The sequence below is a fragment of the Cotesia glomerata genome, linkage group LG2, assembly GCF_020080835.1.
Source record: "Cotesia glomerata isolate CgM1 linkage group LG2, MPM_Cglom_v2.3, whole genome shotgun sequence".
In the NCBI taxonomy this organism is placed as follows: domain Eukaryota; kingdom Metazoa; phylum Arthropoda; class Insecta; order Hymenoptera; family Braconidae; genus Cotesia; species Cotesia glomerata.
The window spans coordinates 17960139-17976549 of record NC_058159.1 but is presented as its reverse complement, the minus strand read 5'-3'; the positions used below and the strand labels follow the sequence as shown (position 1 = coordinate 17976549).

At 28.2% G+C, this 16411-nt stretch overlaps 3 protein-coding genes and 1 long non-coding RNA gene across 5 annotated transcripts in view; 1 reads left to right on the top strand and 3 right to left on the bottom strand.

Moving 5' to 3' along the window:
* The window catches only part of LOC123258820 (phosphatidylinositol-binding clathrin assembly protein LAP-like), a gene marked incomplete in the record, with an annotated part of 153490 nt that overhangs the window by 90806 nt on the left and 46273 nt on the right, over positions 1–16411 (bottom strand).
* Positions 2998–4165, bottom strand: LOC123258835. The gene is made up of 2 exons (XR_006508152.1): positions 3168–4165; positions 2998–3042 (listed from the first exon to the last, which is right to left on the bottom strand). It is a non-coding gene; the product is annotated as an uncharacterized LOC123258835 (long non-coding RNA).
* LOC123258823 (coiled-coil domain-containing protein 93-like) lies at positions 5031–9494 on the bottom strand. 2 transcript variants are annotated; one of them, XM_044719058.1, is made up of 10 exons: positions 9022–9494; positions 8149–8262; positions 7997–8091; positions 7818–7929; positions 7275–7757; positions 7001–7224; positions 6628–6944; positions 6230–6350; positions 6074–6155; positions 5031–5476 (listed from the first exon to the last, which is right to left on the bottom strand). In XM_044719058.1, the coding sequence occupies exons 1-10, from the start codon at positions 9070–9072 to the stop codon at positions 5315–5317; spliced, it is 1761 nt and encodes a 586-aa protein (XP_044574993.1). In that variant the 5' UTR covers positions 9073–9494; the 3' UTR covers positions 5031–5314. The 2 variants fall into 2 exon arrangements, with proteins under 2 accessions (XP_044574993.1, XP_044574994.1); XM_044719059.1 differs by having other exon boundaries at positions 7001–7212; positions 9022–9476.
* Positions 13581–15577, top strand: LOC123258825 (coiled-coil domain-containing protein 6). Its single transcript, XM_044719062.1, has 2 exons — positions 13581–14273; positions 14370–15577. The coding sequence occupies exons 1-2, from the start codon at positions 14052–14054 to the stop codon at positions 15441–15443; spliced, it is 1296 nt and encodes a 431-aa protein (XP_044574997.1). The 5' UTR covers positions 13581–14051; the 3' UTR covers positions 15444–15577.

Sequence of the window (16411 nt, the reverse complement as noted above, 5' to 3'; positions counted from 1 at the left end):
TCATATAAATATATATATAGTATGCCAAACTGAGACTTATATAGTTTTAACTAAGGATTTTCTTATTACTCTAAGGTTCTTATATTTTTAGTTTTCATATCTTATTAATTAATTATTTACTAAGTCCTTGGTATTTCATTATAATTGTTTTGTCACTGTAATTATCACAATTACTAGCACTATCCTTATCATTATATTTCAATTATTGTTGTTAATTTTACATTTTAGTTTAAAATTAATATTATTATTATTATTACAGTATCATTATTACATATAATATTTCAGTTCTATAATATTGTTGACATTATTGGACATTCGTAAGTTAATTATTTCCTATACTATTGCTATTTCATTATTTTCGAACATCATTTATTAACGTTTCAAAGTGTTATTACGATAATAAAATTGTAATTATTGGTTAATGAATTTCTAAACGTTGCGGCTGTGGTCCGTCTTGTGCATTCTGTATCGCATTTGCCCTGTTCTTCACCCCTTCTTAGGCTCTTGGAACAGTGACACGGGGAAACCACAGAGAAAACCCATGTCGATACATATATTACAATGTGAATCTACTGTTGTAAATACATTAATTAATTAATATAAAATACAATTCTTAGATCAAAATATTAAAGTTATTAAAATTATAAAGGTTTGTTAGCTATTTATGTAACAGTCAATGTGACTGTTGGTTGAGTTTTACAATTTTCAGTTTTTCTATTTCTTTTATGTTTATATTTTACGACTTTCTAGAAAATATTCGAGTAAGATGTCTAAATAACCAAGAGAACCCTTGAAAACTTCAACACGTGTTTTCCTTTTATGTGTTTTCACAAAGGTCTAATTGTTAGACAACACATGTTGGTCTTATTCAAGTATATATGTTTTTTTTTTTATTGTTTCTAAGAAGTTTTACCCGAGTCTATTTATTATCATTTGGTTCGGAAGAATGTTCAACTAAAATTTACGAGTTACAAAAATCTTCTTGTGAGATTTCAAACTAAAAATGGAAATATTTTATTCTATATATATATATATTTTTTTTTTTATTAAATTATTTTGAATTCGCGCTTCGTTGATTGTAGCGTCACCTTTCGGATTCAGCTGATGGCATTACAATGTCCAGCAAGGTCACTAGATTGCTCGTACTGCCTCCTTCTGGACTGGGGTGTGAGTTGTAGTCACGCGGGATCTATTTAAATTTATTGTTGTTCATTAATTCAGCTTTTGATAATGAAATCTGGAGGGTTAAGTTGAAGAAAAAGGAAAACTTTAGTTAGATTAACTGTTTTAAATGATAAACAATAATTAACGAAGAGCTTGATTTTATTCGGTGGTTTCAGCTACAGCAAGTGCTCAGTTAAAGTTCTCAGGGAGAAGTGTAGTTACAAAAGTATCGGCTCGAAGTCGGTGGTTCCCGGCTTCACTTCCCCCTCTATATTTCAAACCAATATACTTAGTCTATTACATCTTATACTTATTCTAACATATATGTACTAATACTTATTTTAACTTATACACTAATACTTATTCTCGTCCATGTCTGTACTGTGCCTACATATATTTTGCTTGGTACATGCACAAATGTATACCTGGGCTCACAATTATATCTTAAATTCTTATGGTTTATCCATTAACAAAAGTATTAACTTTAGAACATTATTATTATTATTATTATTATTATTATTATTATTATTATTATTATTATTATAACTAAATTATTATAAATGTTATAAATATAATTATGTAAAGTTTATCTATCATAGCTATAAGTTTAGATATTAATTTATAAATGTTACTTATTAAATTATTATGATTAAGACGTTTAAATTTAATATATGTGTTGCAGATTAATTATGATTTTGGTTTATTAATTAATATGAGATATTGTTATTTTAATTAAATATTAACTATTATTTTTAATATTATTAAACGTAACTCCAATAGTTTATCAGTTATTTATTTAACGAATATAGTATTATTGTTGGCTTGGTTTTATGGTCTTATTCTATTTTATAATTTACGACCCCTTGAAAATGCTTAACGAGAATGTATATGTAACTAACAAACCCTTGAAGGACATTTAACACATGGTTTTTCTTTTATTAGTTTTCACAAAGGTTTAATTGTCGAGTAACACAAGCAAGCTTGTTCGGGTACTTTTATAGTTCTGAGAAAGGTTGACAAAGTTAGTTTGTTGATTGTTTATTTAAGGAGATTACTATACTTTAATTTATGTGCAACAAATTTTGTATATAAACAAAACTCATTATTTATAATATATAATTTATTATAAATTAAATTAAATAATTCAAATTATAGTGAATTTGCCGCGTAATGCATCAAATCGACATCTACTATATGATCGGATATAACATTTTTGTTATGTCGCAATAACTATAATGCTTTGGGTTGCATCTGGCAGGTGACACTACTTGTCAGATAAACCAGAATTTGAATATGTTAATTAGTTACATTTATAATTTAAATTTATATTTATATTTTAAATAGATTCAGAATTCCTAGTTGATTTAATATTTGATTTAATTGCTGAATTTGGTCGTTGAGTGCACACGTGTCTTCGAAAGAGAAACTTTAATGTCAAGAAAATAATACAAAGGAATATTGTATTAGGTTCTGAAAAACCATAAAATCTTTGAGTAAACACAGAACATGTCCTCGCCACATGACAACTTCAAGTCCTTAAAAGAAAAGCCATAAAAGACACGTGTGGAAACTCAACGGTCTCTTGCTCTCTAAAAAACAAGGCACTACAACTGAATTTAACAACAAAATAAATAAATAATAATTTATTTATCCACTTTATTTTAAGTAACTAAATAACATAAATAAATGAGTATTTAGACGCTACAACATGTGTATGTATGTATGGATTTAATGTCACAATGGTTTTAGACAAATTTAATTACATATTGGAATAATTGAATAGTAAATGGTATTAAATTGAATTTAGAAATGATTAGCAAATATTAAAGTAAATTCCGCATCTGATATAATTTATTGAGCAGATAATACCTTAAAAGCCTTTTAAAATTATAACACGTTAATTGATTCTAATGAATATATGTTAATTAAATAATAATAAATAATAGATAAGGATAATCATTGTTAACAACGATCTGATATTATATTATTATTACTGTCTGTACCTCGACCAGGTTTTCTGCGGTTTCCCTAAGTCGCTGTGCTGAATTTAAAGCCAGGTAAATACAGGTACATGAATATGTAAGCCGGCCGCAGCCGCAAATAATAAGTGTTATATATAAATAAGTTTATATAAGTACATGTAAGATAGTATATTACGCACTATGTATAAGGGTAGTTCTAGCAATAGTATAGGTGTATACGTGTAACCATAGTGGGAGAACGTGAAGCTGAGCAGTCAGAGTTGAGACTTTGTGACTTCACTTCTCCCCGAGAGCTGTAACTATTCACTCCATCTCTCCGATTTCTAAATAAACATCAACATTAAGTTCAATTGAACTCTTATCATTTAAAATCATACCTTGCCACACAATCTCAATCAGTCATTTTTAAGTATATTTCAAATTAAATTATAAAATAAAATTCCGCGTGACAATAAACAACCCACTTGTCCACGAGGTGTCATCATCAGCGAATCTAGTAACCTCACAGGACATAAAATTTTCGAAAATAGGGATTTCATTGTTTTAAGTTGGCCATCAGTGCAGTTGTACATTTATAATTATTTCCTTTTTTATTAATGCCCATTTATATTAATGTCTAATTTTACTTAAGTACTTTTATTATTATTTCCAAAAAATCAAATGTCCATTTTGAGAAATTTCCATATCCATTTATTCAAATGTCCAAAAATACTCATTTCCAATAATACAAAAGCAACACGAACAGGGATAAATTAATGTTACGTATAGTACATGTACTCGACAAGCTTCTAATAATTTAATTTCAATCTTTCTTAGCCGTCGATTACTAATTAAAAACTAATTTTTCATCAACTCAAAAAAATAAATTCTGTTGTTAGAACGAGTTTAAATATTTGTGACGAGTTTTGTGCATGTTATCACTCTTAATTAGAGCAGTTGTTAGTAAACTTTAAAATAACTTATTTTTTTGCCCTCCGGGCGGAAAGTGGCAACTTTCGTCCCGCTGCGCTAAACAAAGTTGCCGCTTTCCGCCTTCGTCGGACAAAAAAATAGTATACACTCCTCGGGAAGTAAATAAGAAAGCCTCAGATCACATGTTTGTCAACCTCGGCTTCGCCTCGGCCGACAATTACATGTGATCTGAGACATTTCTTACTTTACTTCCCTAGGTGTGTAATATACTATTTTTTTTTTAATTATTTTTTTAATTTAATTTTAAAAATTTTTTTAAATTTTTAATTTGATTTAATTAAATTTTTTTTTTAATTATTAATTTTTACTTTTTTTTTTATGTCCGCCCCAACCAGCAAAGCCTCGGCTTTGCAAAAGTCGGGCGGCGCCCCCCAGGTGCCTGGCAAAACTTCGGCTTCGCCCCGATTTTGCAGAATCCCTTCCACGGGGTTACGTACTTTCAGCTGGAGAGCAAGAAAAATAGTATACAACCCACGTCCAGAATGTTGGATGCCGTGACGTATGTGACATGATGGCCTCGGCTACGCCTCGGCCATCATATCCCATACGCCAGAAACCAACTGTTATTAATGTCCACGATTGTATATCAAGTGAAATAATCTGCCGGGCACATCAAATATATTTCGATAACAATTATTTTGTTTAACATAGTAAATGATAACATTAAAAATAATTTTTCCTGTACGTCCAAGTGTCTGTGCTTATGGAGCCGTATATGTGGCAGGGAAATTGGTCGAAAAAATTATTGTAAGGTAAAAGCCCCAAGCCCCAATAGATGATCACGTACCAGTATATGATCATATATTGGGGCTTTTACCTTACCGGAATAATTTTTTTTTTATCATCTAAAGTAACACACTGCGGACTTTCTCAATTAATATGAGCGTTCAATTCACTGTCGTTTAATCATTATTTATAAAAAGCTAAGATACGATTGTGTATTTATACATCCATGTATACATTTTATTATAGTATTTTTTTTCCTCACCTCAGAATTATGGCGCCACTAAACCATAGCAGAGTTTTCTGTTTTTTATTATGTTGTTTTTTGTATTTTATTTTAATCAATTTTATTGTGGAAAATGAGATTATGAGAGTGGACTTTTAGATTTTCCAAACTTTTAAGATTTTTGATTTATCTATACCTTATTGTAATATAAATTTTTCAAATTATAATTTTTTCATTTTCTAAAAGTTTACATGATTCGAAGTTGATCAAGTAAAAATTCATTTCTGCGACATTCAAAAGTTAATTGTTGGACTGCCGTTATATATTTTCGTTGTTGCTCCATCAAAACCACGAATTGTTGACTAAGATTATACTGTCTATTTTTCTCTTTGACACATTTTTTTTCTACCTGTTTTAAAATTATATCATTTTAAGAAAAATACCACAAAATAAATTTATATATAATTTAATTAAAATACTAGAATAAAAGAAGAAAATATTACGTTTTGATATTTTCAAAATTCTGAATTATTACTAGTCATATAAGTTTAATGAAAAAACATTCTTAAATGTTCAGCAAAAGAGTATACTTTTTATTCTTAAAAATTAAATGAGTGTTATGAGTCGGGAACTTTTAGATTTTCTAAACTTTTTGTCAAATTTACAGTTCTTTAGAAATTATCTAATAATTTGAGTTTTTTATATTCCTTAATTTTCGTGCCTAATGTATGATATATAGTATGTTACGTACCTAGGCCAGTAAAGTGAGAAATGTCTCAGATTACAAGTAATTGTCGGCCGAAGCGAAGCTGAGGTCGACAAACATGTAATCTGAGGCTTTCTCACTTTACTGGCCAAGGTCAGTATACTATTTTTCTGTTCAACAGAGCCAGAAAGCGGCAACTTCGTTGAGCGCAGCGGCCCGGAAGTTGGCGCTTTCTGTTCGGAGGACAGAAAATACTTATTAGAACTCTGAAGTTTATACATTTTAAGAAATGTTTATTACCTTTTCTTTATTTTTCTGGACATCTTTAATAATTATTTCAAATTGTTTTAAAAACTGTTCTCTTCTACTTGATGAAATAGCTCTGGTTGAAAAAGACGCATTTGGTAAATCAATAAGATTACAAACTACGCTGAATATGTAATATATAATTGTTACCTTAGGTAATTATCTTGAATCGAATTCAGCAGAGACAATTCTTTATTTAAATAAAGTTTACTATCGTCTAATGTGTTATACAACGTATAATACTGTTTTGTTTCCTTATGTTTTGCTGAAACTGAAAGAATATCAAGTTTAACTATCAATATTTGTGAAATTGATGTAAAAACATTTTTAACGATATCATATTTAGATTTTTAAACTCATTGAGAAGTATAACTGCCTAAACATAAAAAAATTAATTGAAATATCTGATAGCATGCCTTTGAATATTTAACTTTTTTTTTAACTTTTGGCATGAAAAATAAATTGAAGTATCGATTTACTTTCAGTTTTGAGAAGTAGAGATCCTTCGAACTAATTTTTAGTTAGATGAATACTTCTTTCTTTCTTACCTTGATTGTATAGTTCCATAAACCGACGCTGGTACTGCGTCAATTCAAATCTACGAGGCACATCATCCAGTTGACGAGTTAGTAATACACAAGCACGATTTTTTTTTGCTAGAGTTAATCTAATTTTATTAATTGACAATTTAAATTCATCATACTCTTTATAATGACTTTGTTTTGTTACTGATGCAGAATTTTCAACTGTATCACAAATTATTTGCAGATAAGTTAGATCTTTTTTGCATTGTTCACGAAATTTGGTTTCTTGATCTTTTAAGCTCATGTGAACTGCAATCAACTGTTCAAGTTTTTCTATTACGCTGTAATAAAGAGTTTTCAAAAATAGTAATATAAAAATAATTATTTCAATTAATACCTTTTATTATCAAAATTTTTCAAGTTTGTTAGTTGAGAAGTATTATTTTCTATTTTAGATTGATTTTCAGAAATCTTTTCTATTCTTTCAATTAACCTGGAAATTTTTTGAAGTAATTCGCTTTGATCGTGCTTAACTTTTTGTACTTGGTTCAACCAACTCATTTTTTTTTTTATCAGTGCTTCATATAAATTAGCATCGCTGTCAGTGTCCTGTATCAAACTCTGTCAGTTACAACTATTATATTAATGAAATGTATTAAGCTATAGAATACCTTTCTATCGATTAATGGTGTAAAATTACGTCCAACAGTTTCCATTTCTTGATTAATTTGAGAACTTACAATACTACCCATTTGATTTTTGTCTATACAGACTATAGTTTCCGATAATTTTGAAGATTCATCTTCAACAATTGGTGTTGATATTGTTTTAATTTTGATTTTATTATTATCTACTTCAAAATGATTTAGATTTTTATACGCCGTACTTGGAAATAAAAGAGTTCCATATTCTAATATGGTGCTTTTCAATTTCGGAACTTGAGCCAGTAACGGTAAATCTTTTTTTAATCGTCTTCGTGGTTCATAAATATTTTTGATAATTTTAATATTAAAATCATTGTACTCTTTAGAATTACATGAATTATGAAATTTTTTATTTAACACATTACGAGTTTTATAAAATTGACGGTGAGATAAGAGCCGTACAAAACCAGCGGATTCTTTTCTTGTCTCTATTGATTTTTTTACAAGCCACTAGAACGAAATACAATAAATACCAGGAAGAGATAGGTAATAGAAATAATTAAGGTATACCTGAATGACAGGAAATATATGTATATAATCTAATCCTTGAACTTGATGAGGTTCTATTATAAAAGGACAGCTCATTTTTAATAACATACAGACAATTTTTTCCGTTAAAGCACTGAAAAGAAAAAGAAAAAAACAAAAACAGATCAATTTTGATTTCAAAAAATACAAAAATAACTTACATTTTTTGTCCTATTGAGAGATTTTCATGAAATAAAAAATTGACATTTACGTCAAAATTACATGATTCAATACACCAAGTAATACCACCAATAACCTGAAAAATAATAAATTAATGAAATATTTAAAAAAAAGATTCTTCAGTTTAACAAACTTTGTCGAAGTTTGATAATCCTTTAATTCTTGCTCTAAAATATCCAGCCGCAACTAGTAAATCAACAATTTCATTGAATTTGATAGTTTGTTCATTATCATTACAGATATCAGGCTGTAACATTTTGAATTATGTTGGTTCAATTAGTCCAATGAGTTTTTAGATGTAAATAAAGTTAGCCGACATTTCAAAATTTTTACAAATTTTTGATTGAAAAAATTTCAATTGAACAATTGAAAAAAAAATTCCACATGTAAAAAACTTGAAAAACTATAAGTGCAATTTTTTATAAATATCTTTTTAGTTGTAATTTAATAAATAAAAAAAATCAAAAATTTTTAGACGTGTGCTAACTTCAGTGTCATGTTTTTAGTTAAGGAGGTATTGTGCAAAATCACTTTTCTTACAATATTCTTCAATTTTTTAATACTTTTTTAATACTGTGTACTTTGAAGTGTCCTCCATACGAATAAATTTTTTTTAATAGTCCTTGCGGTGCTAATTTTCGAAATGTTAGCAATTATAAATCGTACATTTAACATGTATTCCCTATCCTGACCGTAGTTAGAGTGAACATTTTATTGAATAACAACCATACTTTTCTTAGGATTTTTTTGAAAAACTAAGAATATTTAATTGAAGTTATAAAAAGTATTTTTTATCAAAAATAACACAAACGAGCGGTATTCATTTTTTTATAAGAAATGTTTGAAGTTAGCGACTTTCGATATTTTACTTGAGTGGAAGTGAGCGATAGTCTGTAAAGAAAGGCAGTACTAGTGCGTGAGAAAGAAACCAATAGCCATAACCTATTGGTGTCTTTTTCTTGCCGCAATACCTCCTTAACATATATATTAATCAAATAAAAATCACCTTCTCAGGATGCGATGATGGCAAACATCTTTCTTGTATTTGAACAAGCATTTTCAATGATTATACTCGTTGAAACATTTCAAACAATAAACGGTATCGAAGTTTCGGATAATTTTTAATATGGAGGCGAAACTGAATATAGAGTAAATTTTATATTATATCTGTACATACTGCACTATAGTAATTGTGGCGATTCTGCCGCCATCGGCCAGAGGTTTAACTAAACCTACGAAAGCGCTAGTCGTCGGAGCGGGAAACTTTTTCCCTCTCTCCAATACATAATCTCGCTCATCACACTCAAATTCTCCCGCCTTTCTGGACGCCATAGCTGTGGCGTGATTGTGCAATTATTATTATTATATAGGTTATTATGATTATCGATATCGATTGTGACCTGACTAATTCTAACTAGACGCTAACTATTGTTTATGTATGTAATTGAATAAGTGGATAAATACTATTAACTTTTTTAAATACAATTTCTGTTGCGACCATTCCAATCCACTCTTATTTATTTTTATTTTTATTATTATTTTTTTTTATTTATTATTATTTTTTTATAATTTTAATTTAAATTGAAAAATATGAAAATATATCATGTAAGCAAACTATTCGTAACGTGATTAGTTGAATATATCATAAGCATGAAAATATAGATAATTCCATACCAACGTTCACACGCGCGCTTGCGCGCGCAACGTATACTATTGCATCCCAAGTAACATATGTAATGCCTCTAGATGCATCCAGAAGGTGACGCTACCAGCCAGTGCAAATTTAAATGTAATTTAGATTATATTAAATTATTTTATTAATTCATAATTTAAATAGTGAACACTATCCAAATTAGAAAGTTTAGGTTCTGTATCGTAGAATATTTATTATATAGAGTATATTTTGTTTCAAATAAATATAAGCTATTATCGAGTACAAAGGGACATTGTAGTTGAGTTCTGAGAAACCTTAGGTACTTGAGATTCTGAGGAAAAGCCATAAAAGACACGTGTGAGAAAAATTCTATGATCCCTTGTTTCAACGGCTAAATAATAACGTAACAAAAAAATAAGATCGTTAAATAACATATTTTTGTTAAACTTGCTTTAATATAATATTGCAACGAAATATATAAACATTAAATTAAAAATTTATATCCTGTATCCAACTTATAAATAATTATTAATTAATGTTAAAAGAATAAGATTGTATAAAATAATATTATTAAATAATATTTATCTCTTACATTAACAATTAAACTATTTCATAGTTTTAATAGATTATAGATTGATAGAAATAGTAATAAGCTTAATCTAATTTGTAAAATACGAATATTAATGCACTGCAATATATATAATTTATAAATAAATATATGTGAATATAATAGAAAATATTATATATTAGTGTGTGAAAATCATTTATATGTAGTAGAAATATGTGTACTTATATATGTACAAGAGCGGATATATGTATGGGAGTTATGGTGGGAGAAGAACGGAGTTTGAAGCTCTTCGGAAAAACTATGTAACGACACTTCTCACCGAGAGCTTAGATTGCTAAGATCACGTCATTGTAAACCTCAATTTTATATTTTGAAGCTTTTTAATATTTTGTCAACTTGAATAATAAATTGAAACCAACTAAATAATTTTGATCAAAATTAAATAACGTCTAAATAAAATTCTTTTTATTTAAAAATGATTCCTTTCCCGCGCTGAAAACCGAGGTATTTTTAATACTCCCCGGGCGAAAGAACTACAGTAAGTAAAGTTTTCAATAAATAAAAATAACACCCACTAGATGGAAGCATAACACATGTGCTTGAGCAAGATTTTGGTGCCAGCGTCTTGAGCAAAACCCCTAGTTGCTAGTGTCTTTTTCTACATATGGGTCTTGCTCAAGTTCTCAAGTTTATTTTGTTATGCTTCCATCTAGGGGATGTTATTTTTATTTATTGAAAACTTTACTTACTGTAGTTCTTTCGCCCGGGAGTATTAAGATACTCGGTTTCAGCGCGGGAAAGGAATCATTTTAAATTAAAGAGTTCTATTTACACATTATTTAATTTTGATCAAAATTATTTAGTTGGTTTCAATTTATTATTCAAGTTGACAAAATATTAAAAAGCTTCAAAATATGAAATTGAGGTTTACAATGACGTGATCTTAGCAATCTAAGATCTCGGTGAGAAGTGTCGTTACATAGTTTTTCCGAAGAGCTTCAAACTCCGTTCTTCTCCTACCATAACTTCCATACATACATCCACTGTAAGGAATACATAAGCACACACATTTTCTACTACATATAAATGATCCTTATATACTAACATGTATTTTCTCTATATCTATATATATTTATTTCAGCCTATCGGCCTGAAAGTTAGACTTCACTAATATACACTTTTAGCAATACAGTCATTATGTTTATTTAACTATTTTTATTAATTTAACAGACCCTTTTAAAATCTATTTATAATAAAAATTAACTTATAATTAACTTGAAATTAAATTACAATAAAAATTATGATAAACTATAACATGAAAATATATATATTATATTGTTTATAATATGTTGGATTAATGTTTGAGTTTGACTAATTAATAACTTGAATTAAATATTATTTCTATTATTTTACAATCGGATTTTCTAATAAAATTATAAGTCAATTTAATTATTATCATGTATAAAAGAATAGACATTATCGTTTAATTATAACTTAAATAATAATTAAATAATGATTCAATAATAAATTTATAGTAAATTAATTAAATAATAATTATTAATTATAAATTAAATACAAGATAATACTTATTAATTATTTTAACTTAATTTTGCTTAACTACAATATTATATAAAGTTAGATTTTAACAGTAAATGTTATTTAACAATCTTATTTTTGTTTAGTTACATATGGTTTTGTATTATTTTTTGTTACTTTAGAACAAGGGTCTATTGAATTTCACACGTGTCTTTTACGACTTTTCCTCATAGGGTTTTAAGTTCCATGTGGCGAGAAATAGTCTTTGAATTATTCAAGTACTTTTTATGGGTTCTGAGAATTCGGTTACAATGTCCTTTTGTACCGAAATATGTTTTTTTATTTTATTTTATTTTCTTTTGTAAATAAAACAGAGTTAACTAAAAGATGTTTATTACAACTGGTAAGAGTAAAATCATTAAATAAATGATTTGAATATTTACTTCGAATATAAAATTTAACTAATTTTAATCAATTAATATTTATTAATTTGAATATTTCATTTGAATTCGCGCTCTCATAATAGATAGCGCTCTAATAACAGGTAGCGTCACCTGCTGGATGCATTAGGTGCATTACAACTATAGCCAATTTGGGGCTATACAACATTCTATTATTTTTAGGGCCAGTTTTTCAATCCGAGATAAAATTTTATCCAGGGTAAAATTATTATTGTCAGTATATTTATATATATGAAATATATATAGATATATTTCATCATTGGATAAAATTTTATCCTGGATTGAAAAACTGGCCCTTAATAAAAAAATAAAAAAAGATACACGACATGGAAATCTTAAAGTTATGATATTTACATAGAATCACGTCACTAGTAAAAACAACGCTCATTTTGCACGTTAAGCATTTGTAAGAAATATGTTTTTCATTATTTTTCCAGTTATTCATGTTTTTTTTTTCTTCGTTGATTATCGTCCAATAGAGGATGACTCGCATGCTAGCTTTCAGGTGCGATTTCACGACGACGCTTGACGCCAGCTTCGAGCGTCAAATTTGATCACACTGTATAATTTCGATTAGAGTGCCATCTAGATAAAAAGCAGCGTCAAACTTTTAGCGTCAAGCGTCATTTTGACGAAATAAACGACCCTAGTTTTACAAGTAAGAAAAATCGAAAGTTTACTTATCAGCCTATGTTATACCCTAACCTATTTGGATCAACAATAACAACAACAACAACAACAACAACACATAATTTTTATGACAAATCAATCACAACAAAAAAAATGATTTAAAAAATTTCCGCTAATAACTTTTTTCAATTTTCACATGCGGTATTTTTTTATTAAATTTTTTTCATAATAATTTCACTGTTATAAAATTCTAAAAAAATTTATAACATTTGTCAACTTTAGTGTCATAATTTAATGAATATTGGAATATTTATTAATATTTTTATAGATATCAATAGGTTAGAATAAAGAATAGCTATAGATTTTACCTCATCGAAATCCATTATATTTTTTTTATTTTAATGTTTCATAAACAATAAATAATATTTTTAATTTAATTAAATAGTACATAAGCGTCAATTAAATAAAGCTCAGAATTTTCAGCTTTATCACTGCTCTTTATCTAGATGGCGCTTTGATCGAAATTATACAGTGTGATCGAATTCGACGCTCGAAGCTGGCGTCAAGCGTCATCGTGAAATCGCACCTTTCCAGATATAAAAATATAAGAAAAAAATGAGTTTACAATACGCGCATGCGTTGCTACCAAAATGAAGAAAATTTTGACTTGAAAGAGAGTTCTATGAATGGTGTACATACAGTAAAATCTAAATTAAGTTTCGCAGGTTATCTCTTTGCTCTCGTGAAAAAATTAAGACATCGCTGCGAAATATTACAGATTTTATTGTGTGTCTCAATTTTCTGACAAATTTTCTCGATTTTGCGTTTCATCTAGTTTTCATTTGTGTAGCTTGGTCAGCCGCTATCCTCCTTACTAATTTGATACTATACACACACGCGACTGTGATTAGTTAACAGAAAATACTTTGAGGGTCACTGTTTGAATGTTCTGCAAACAGCTGATTTCTCCAATCATTGATCTCTGCTATAAACACATGTTTGTGCCGTTAAACACATTTGTATCATTAAAAATTATGTGATTTATTCAATTCACAAATATAAAATAGTTTTTATGAGTATAGTTCAATAAGAGAAATCAACAAGTAATATTTAGATGAAATAATTTAAGCTAAGTGATTAATTAATTCTTTTATAAATCACATTGAATTTTTTAACTGAAAAATAAAATGGCTGACCGCGATAGTGCATCCGAAAGTGATTCAAGTTCGATAGATGGAGGACCAATTATGATGCCTCCTTCACCAATAACTCGAGAGCAATTGCAGAAACGAATTGAATCTCTTCAACAACATAATCGAGTACTAAAAGTTGAACTTGAAACTTACAAGCTTCGAGTGAAAGCCCTTCAAGAAGAAAACCGAGGACTTCGGCAAGCCTCAGTAATTATTGTAAGTTATTTTTTTTTTACTGATTTTTTTTTTATTGTAAAATGTTTTCTCTTTTTGCTAAAAAAATTTTTGATTTTTTTTTCCTTCATCATTTAGCAAGCTAAAGCTGAACAAGAAGAGGAATTCATCAGTAATACTTTATTAAAAAAAATCCAAGCTTTAAAAAAAGAAAAAGAAACATTAGCTCATCATTATGAGCAGGAAGAAGAATGCCTCACTAATGATTTGTCAAAAAAATTAAATCAATTAAGGCAAGAAAAGTGTAAACTAGAGCAAACTTTAGAACAAGAGCAAGAATGCTTAGTAAATAAATTGATGAGAAAAATTGAAAAATTGGAAGCTGAAACTTTAGCAAAACAGAGCAATTTAGAGCAACTACGAAGAGAAAAAGTTGAATTGGAAAATACTTTAGAACAAGAACAAGAAGCACTTGTGAATAAGCTATGGAAAAGGATGGACAAATTGGAAGCGGAAAAAAGAATGCTTCAAATAAAGTTAGATCAACCGGTTTCGGATCCTACGTCTCCTAGAGAAATAAGTAATGGTGATGCAGCAACAAATCTCAGTACACATATACAAACATTGAGAAGTGAAGTCGCAAGATTGAGACATACTCTGTTAATGTCACAACAAGAACATACTGAAAAAATGCAGCGCTACGTTAACGAAGAAAAACATATTAAAGAAGAAAATTTAAGGCTGCAGCGCAAATTACAACTAGAAGTTGAACGCCGTGAAGCTCTCTGTAGACATTTATCAGAATCTGAATCTAGTTTAGAAATGGAAGAAGAACGTCATTATAACGAGATTGTTATGTCAGGAAGTAATATTAGAAATCGAACAGTATCAAGTCCTGTACCACACAATCCATCACCCAGTTCATCTAGACCGCTTAGTCCTGGAATTAATATAGTGGGCTCTACTACTGCTCGTGATAGTTTTACATCAAATCGCTGTTTTGCTTGTGGACAGCCAGTAATAGCTCTTCCATTTTCTAGTTCTCCACCTTCAAGTACTGCTCTTATGGCCTCTACTTCAAACAGACGCACTTCTGATAGATTTGTCAAACCTGCGATTCCACCAACTGTAATAAGTCCAGGAGGGCCGCAATCATTGTCACCTATTACTAATACATCTGCTGGCTGCCCAATGGATATAACTAAAACATAAACTATTGATACTAATTTTCAAAAAATGTTGCTTTCCAATAGTTGAAAATTCACTGTTACAAACTATAATTGTTATCAAATAACTGAAATATTAAGGTCTACGTTCAATAAATCATCGATTTCTTATTTGTTAAATTGATTTCTATACTAGTTTTGATTAATTATATTATCCATATTTGTTATAATTATAATAATGTCTGAACGATATAAGGTTTTTTTTCAACGCATGTGCCGAAATCGTTAGTATACTTCAAAATAAGAGCATGATTAAAAATTGAGCTCTTAGTTTCAGCTTTCAACTTTTCCCCGCAATTTTATTCGATTGTCCATTTGAATAAAACGAATAAAACTAATAAAATTATTCTGATACTTCACAAAATTTATAGATCTTTGCCACGTATATATTTTTTCAAAGTGAATTGAAATTTATTTTTTAAATTCCAATTCCACAATCATTAAAGTCAAAATATACTACTATTGATTATTTTTATTCTAATCTTAAACTACTTTTTAACACAGTAAATTCTTTAAGCTGATTATTCTTCCTATATGATTAAAAAAATAGAAAATACATAAAAAAATTTTTACATTATAATTACGAGCTCAAATTTTAATCCGACCTTCCTTTTGGTGTAAACTATTGATTTTTGTGAATTCTTTAAATAAAATTTTTGTTTTTTTATAAGTGCTCTGATATGAAATTTCTTTTTTAGAATGTCACTTTTGTGCTTTTTTAAAAAGTTTTAATATGATAAATTGTATTTTTCAAAAATTAAAGGAATAATACATTTCGGTGTAAGTTTTGTCGTTAACAATTATAATTATAATAATAACAGCATCAATAATATTATAGAATCAATAATTATATTATATATATATATATATATATATATATAGTGTTGTTCATATATATATATATAAGAGTTATATATATATAAGTATATATATTGGTTATATATATATATATAT

Excerpts from the sequence above, each read along its gene's own strand:
- LOC123258825 (XM_044719062.1), top strand. The coding sequence starts at position 14,052 with ATGGCTGACCGCGATAGTGCATCCGAAAGTGATTCAAGTTCGATAGAT. Across the intron at positions 14,274-14,369 it reads GGCAAGCCTCAGTAATTATT|CAAGCTAAAGCTGAACAAGA; the intron begins GTAAGTTATTTT and ends TTCATCATTTAG.
- LOC123258823 (XM_044719058.1), bottom strand. The coding sequence starts at position 9,072 with ATGCTTGTTCAAATACAAGAAAGATGTTTGCCATCATCGCATCCTGAG. Across the intron at positions 7,930-7,996 it reads CTCTCAATAGGACAAAAAAT|TGCTTTAACGGAAAAAATTG; the intron begins GTAAGTTATTTT and ends TTTTCTTTTCAG. Across the intron at positions 7,758-7,817 it reads ATATATTTCCTGTCATTCAG|TGGCTTGTAAAAAAATCAAT; the intron begins GTATACCTTAAT and ends ATTTCGTTCTAG.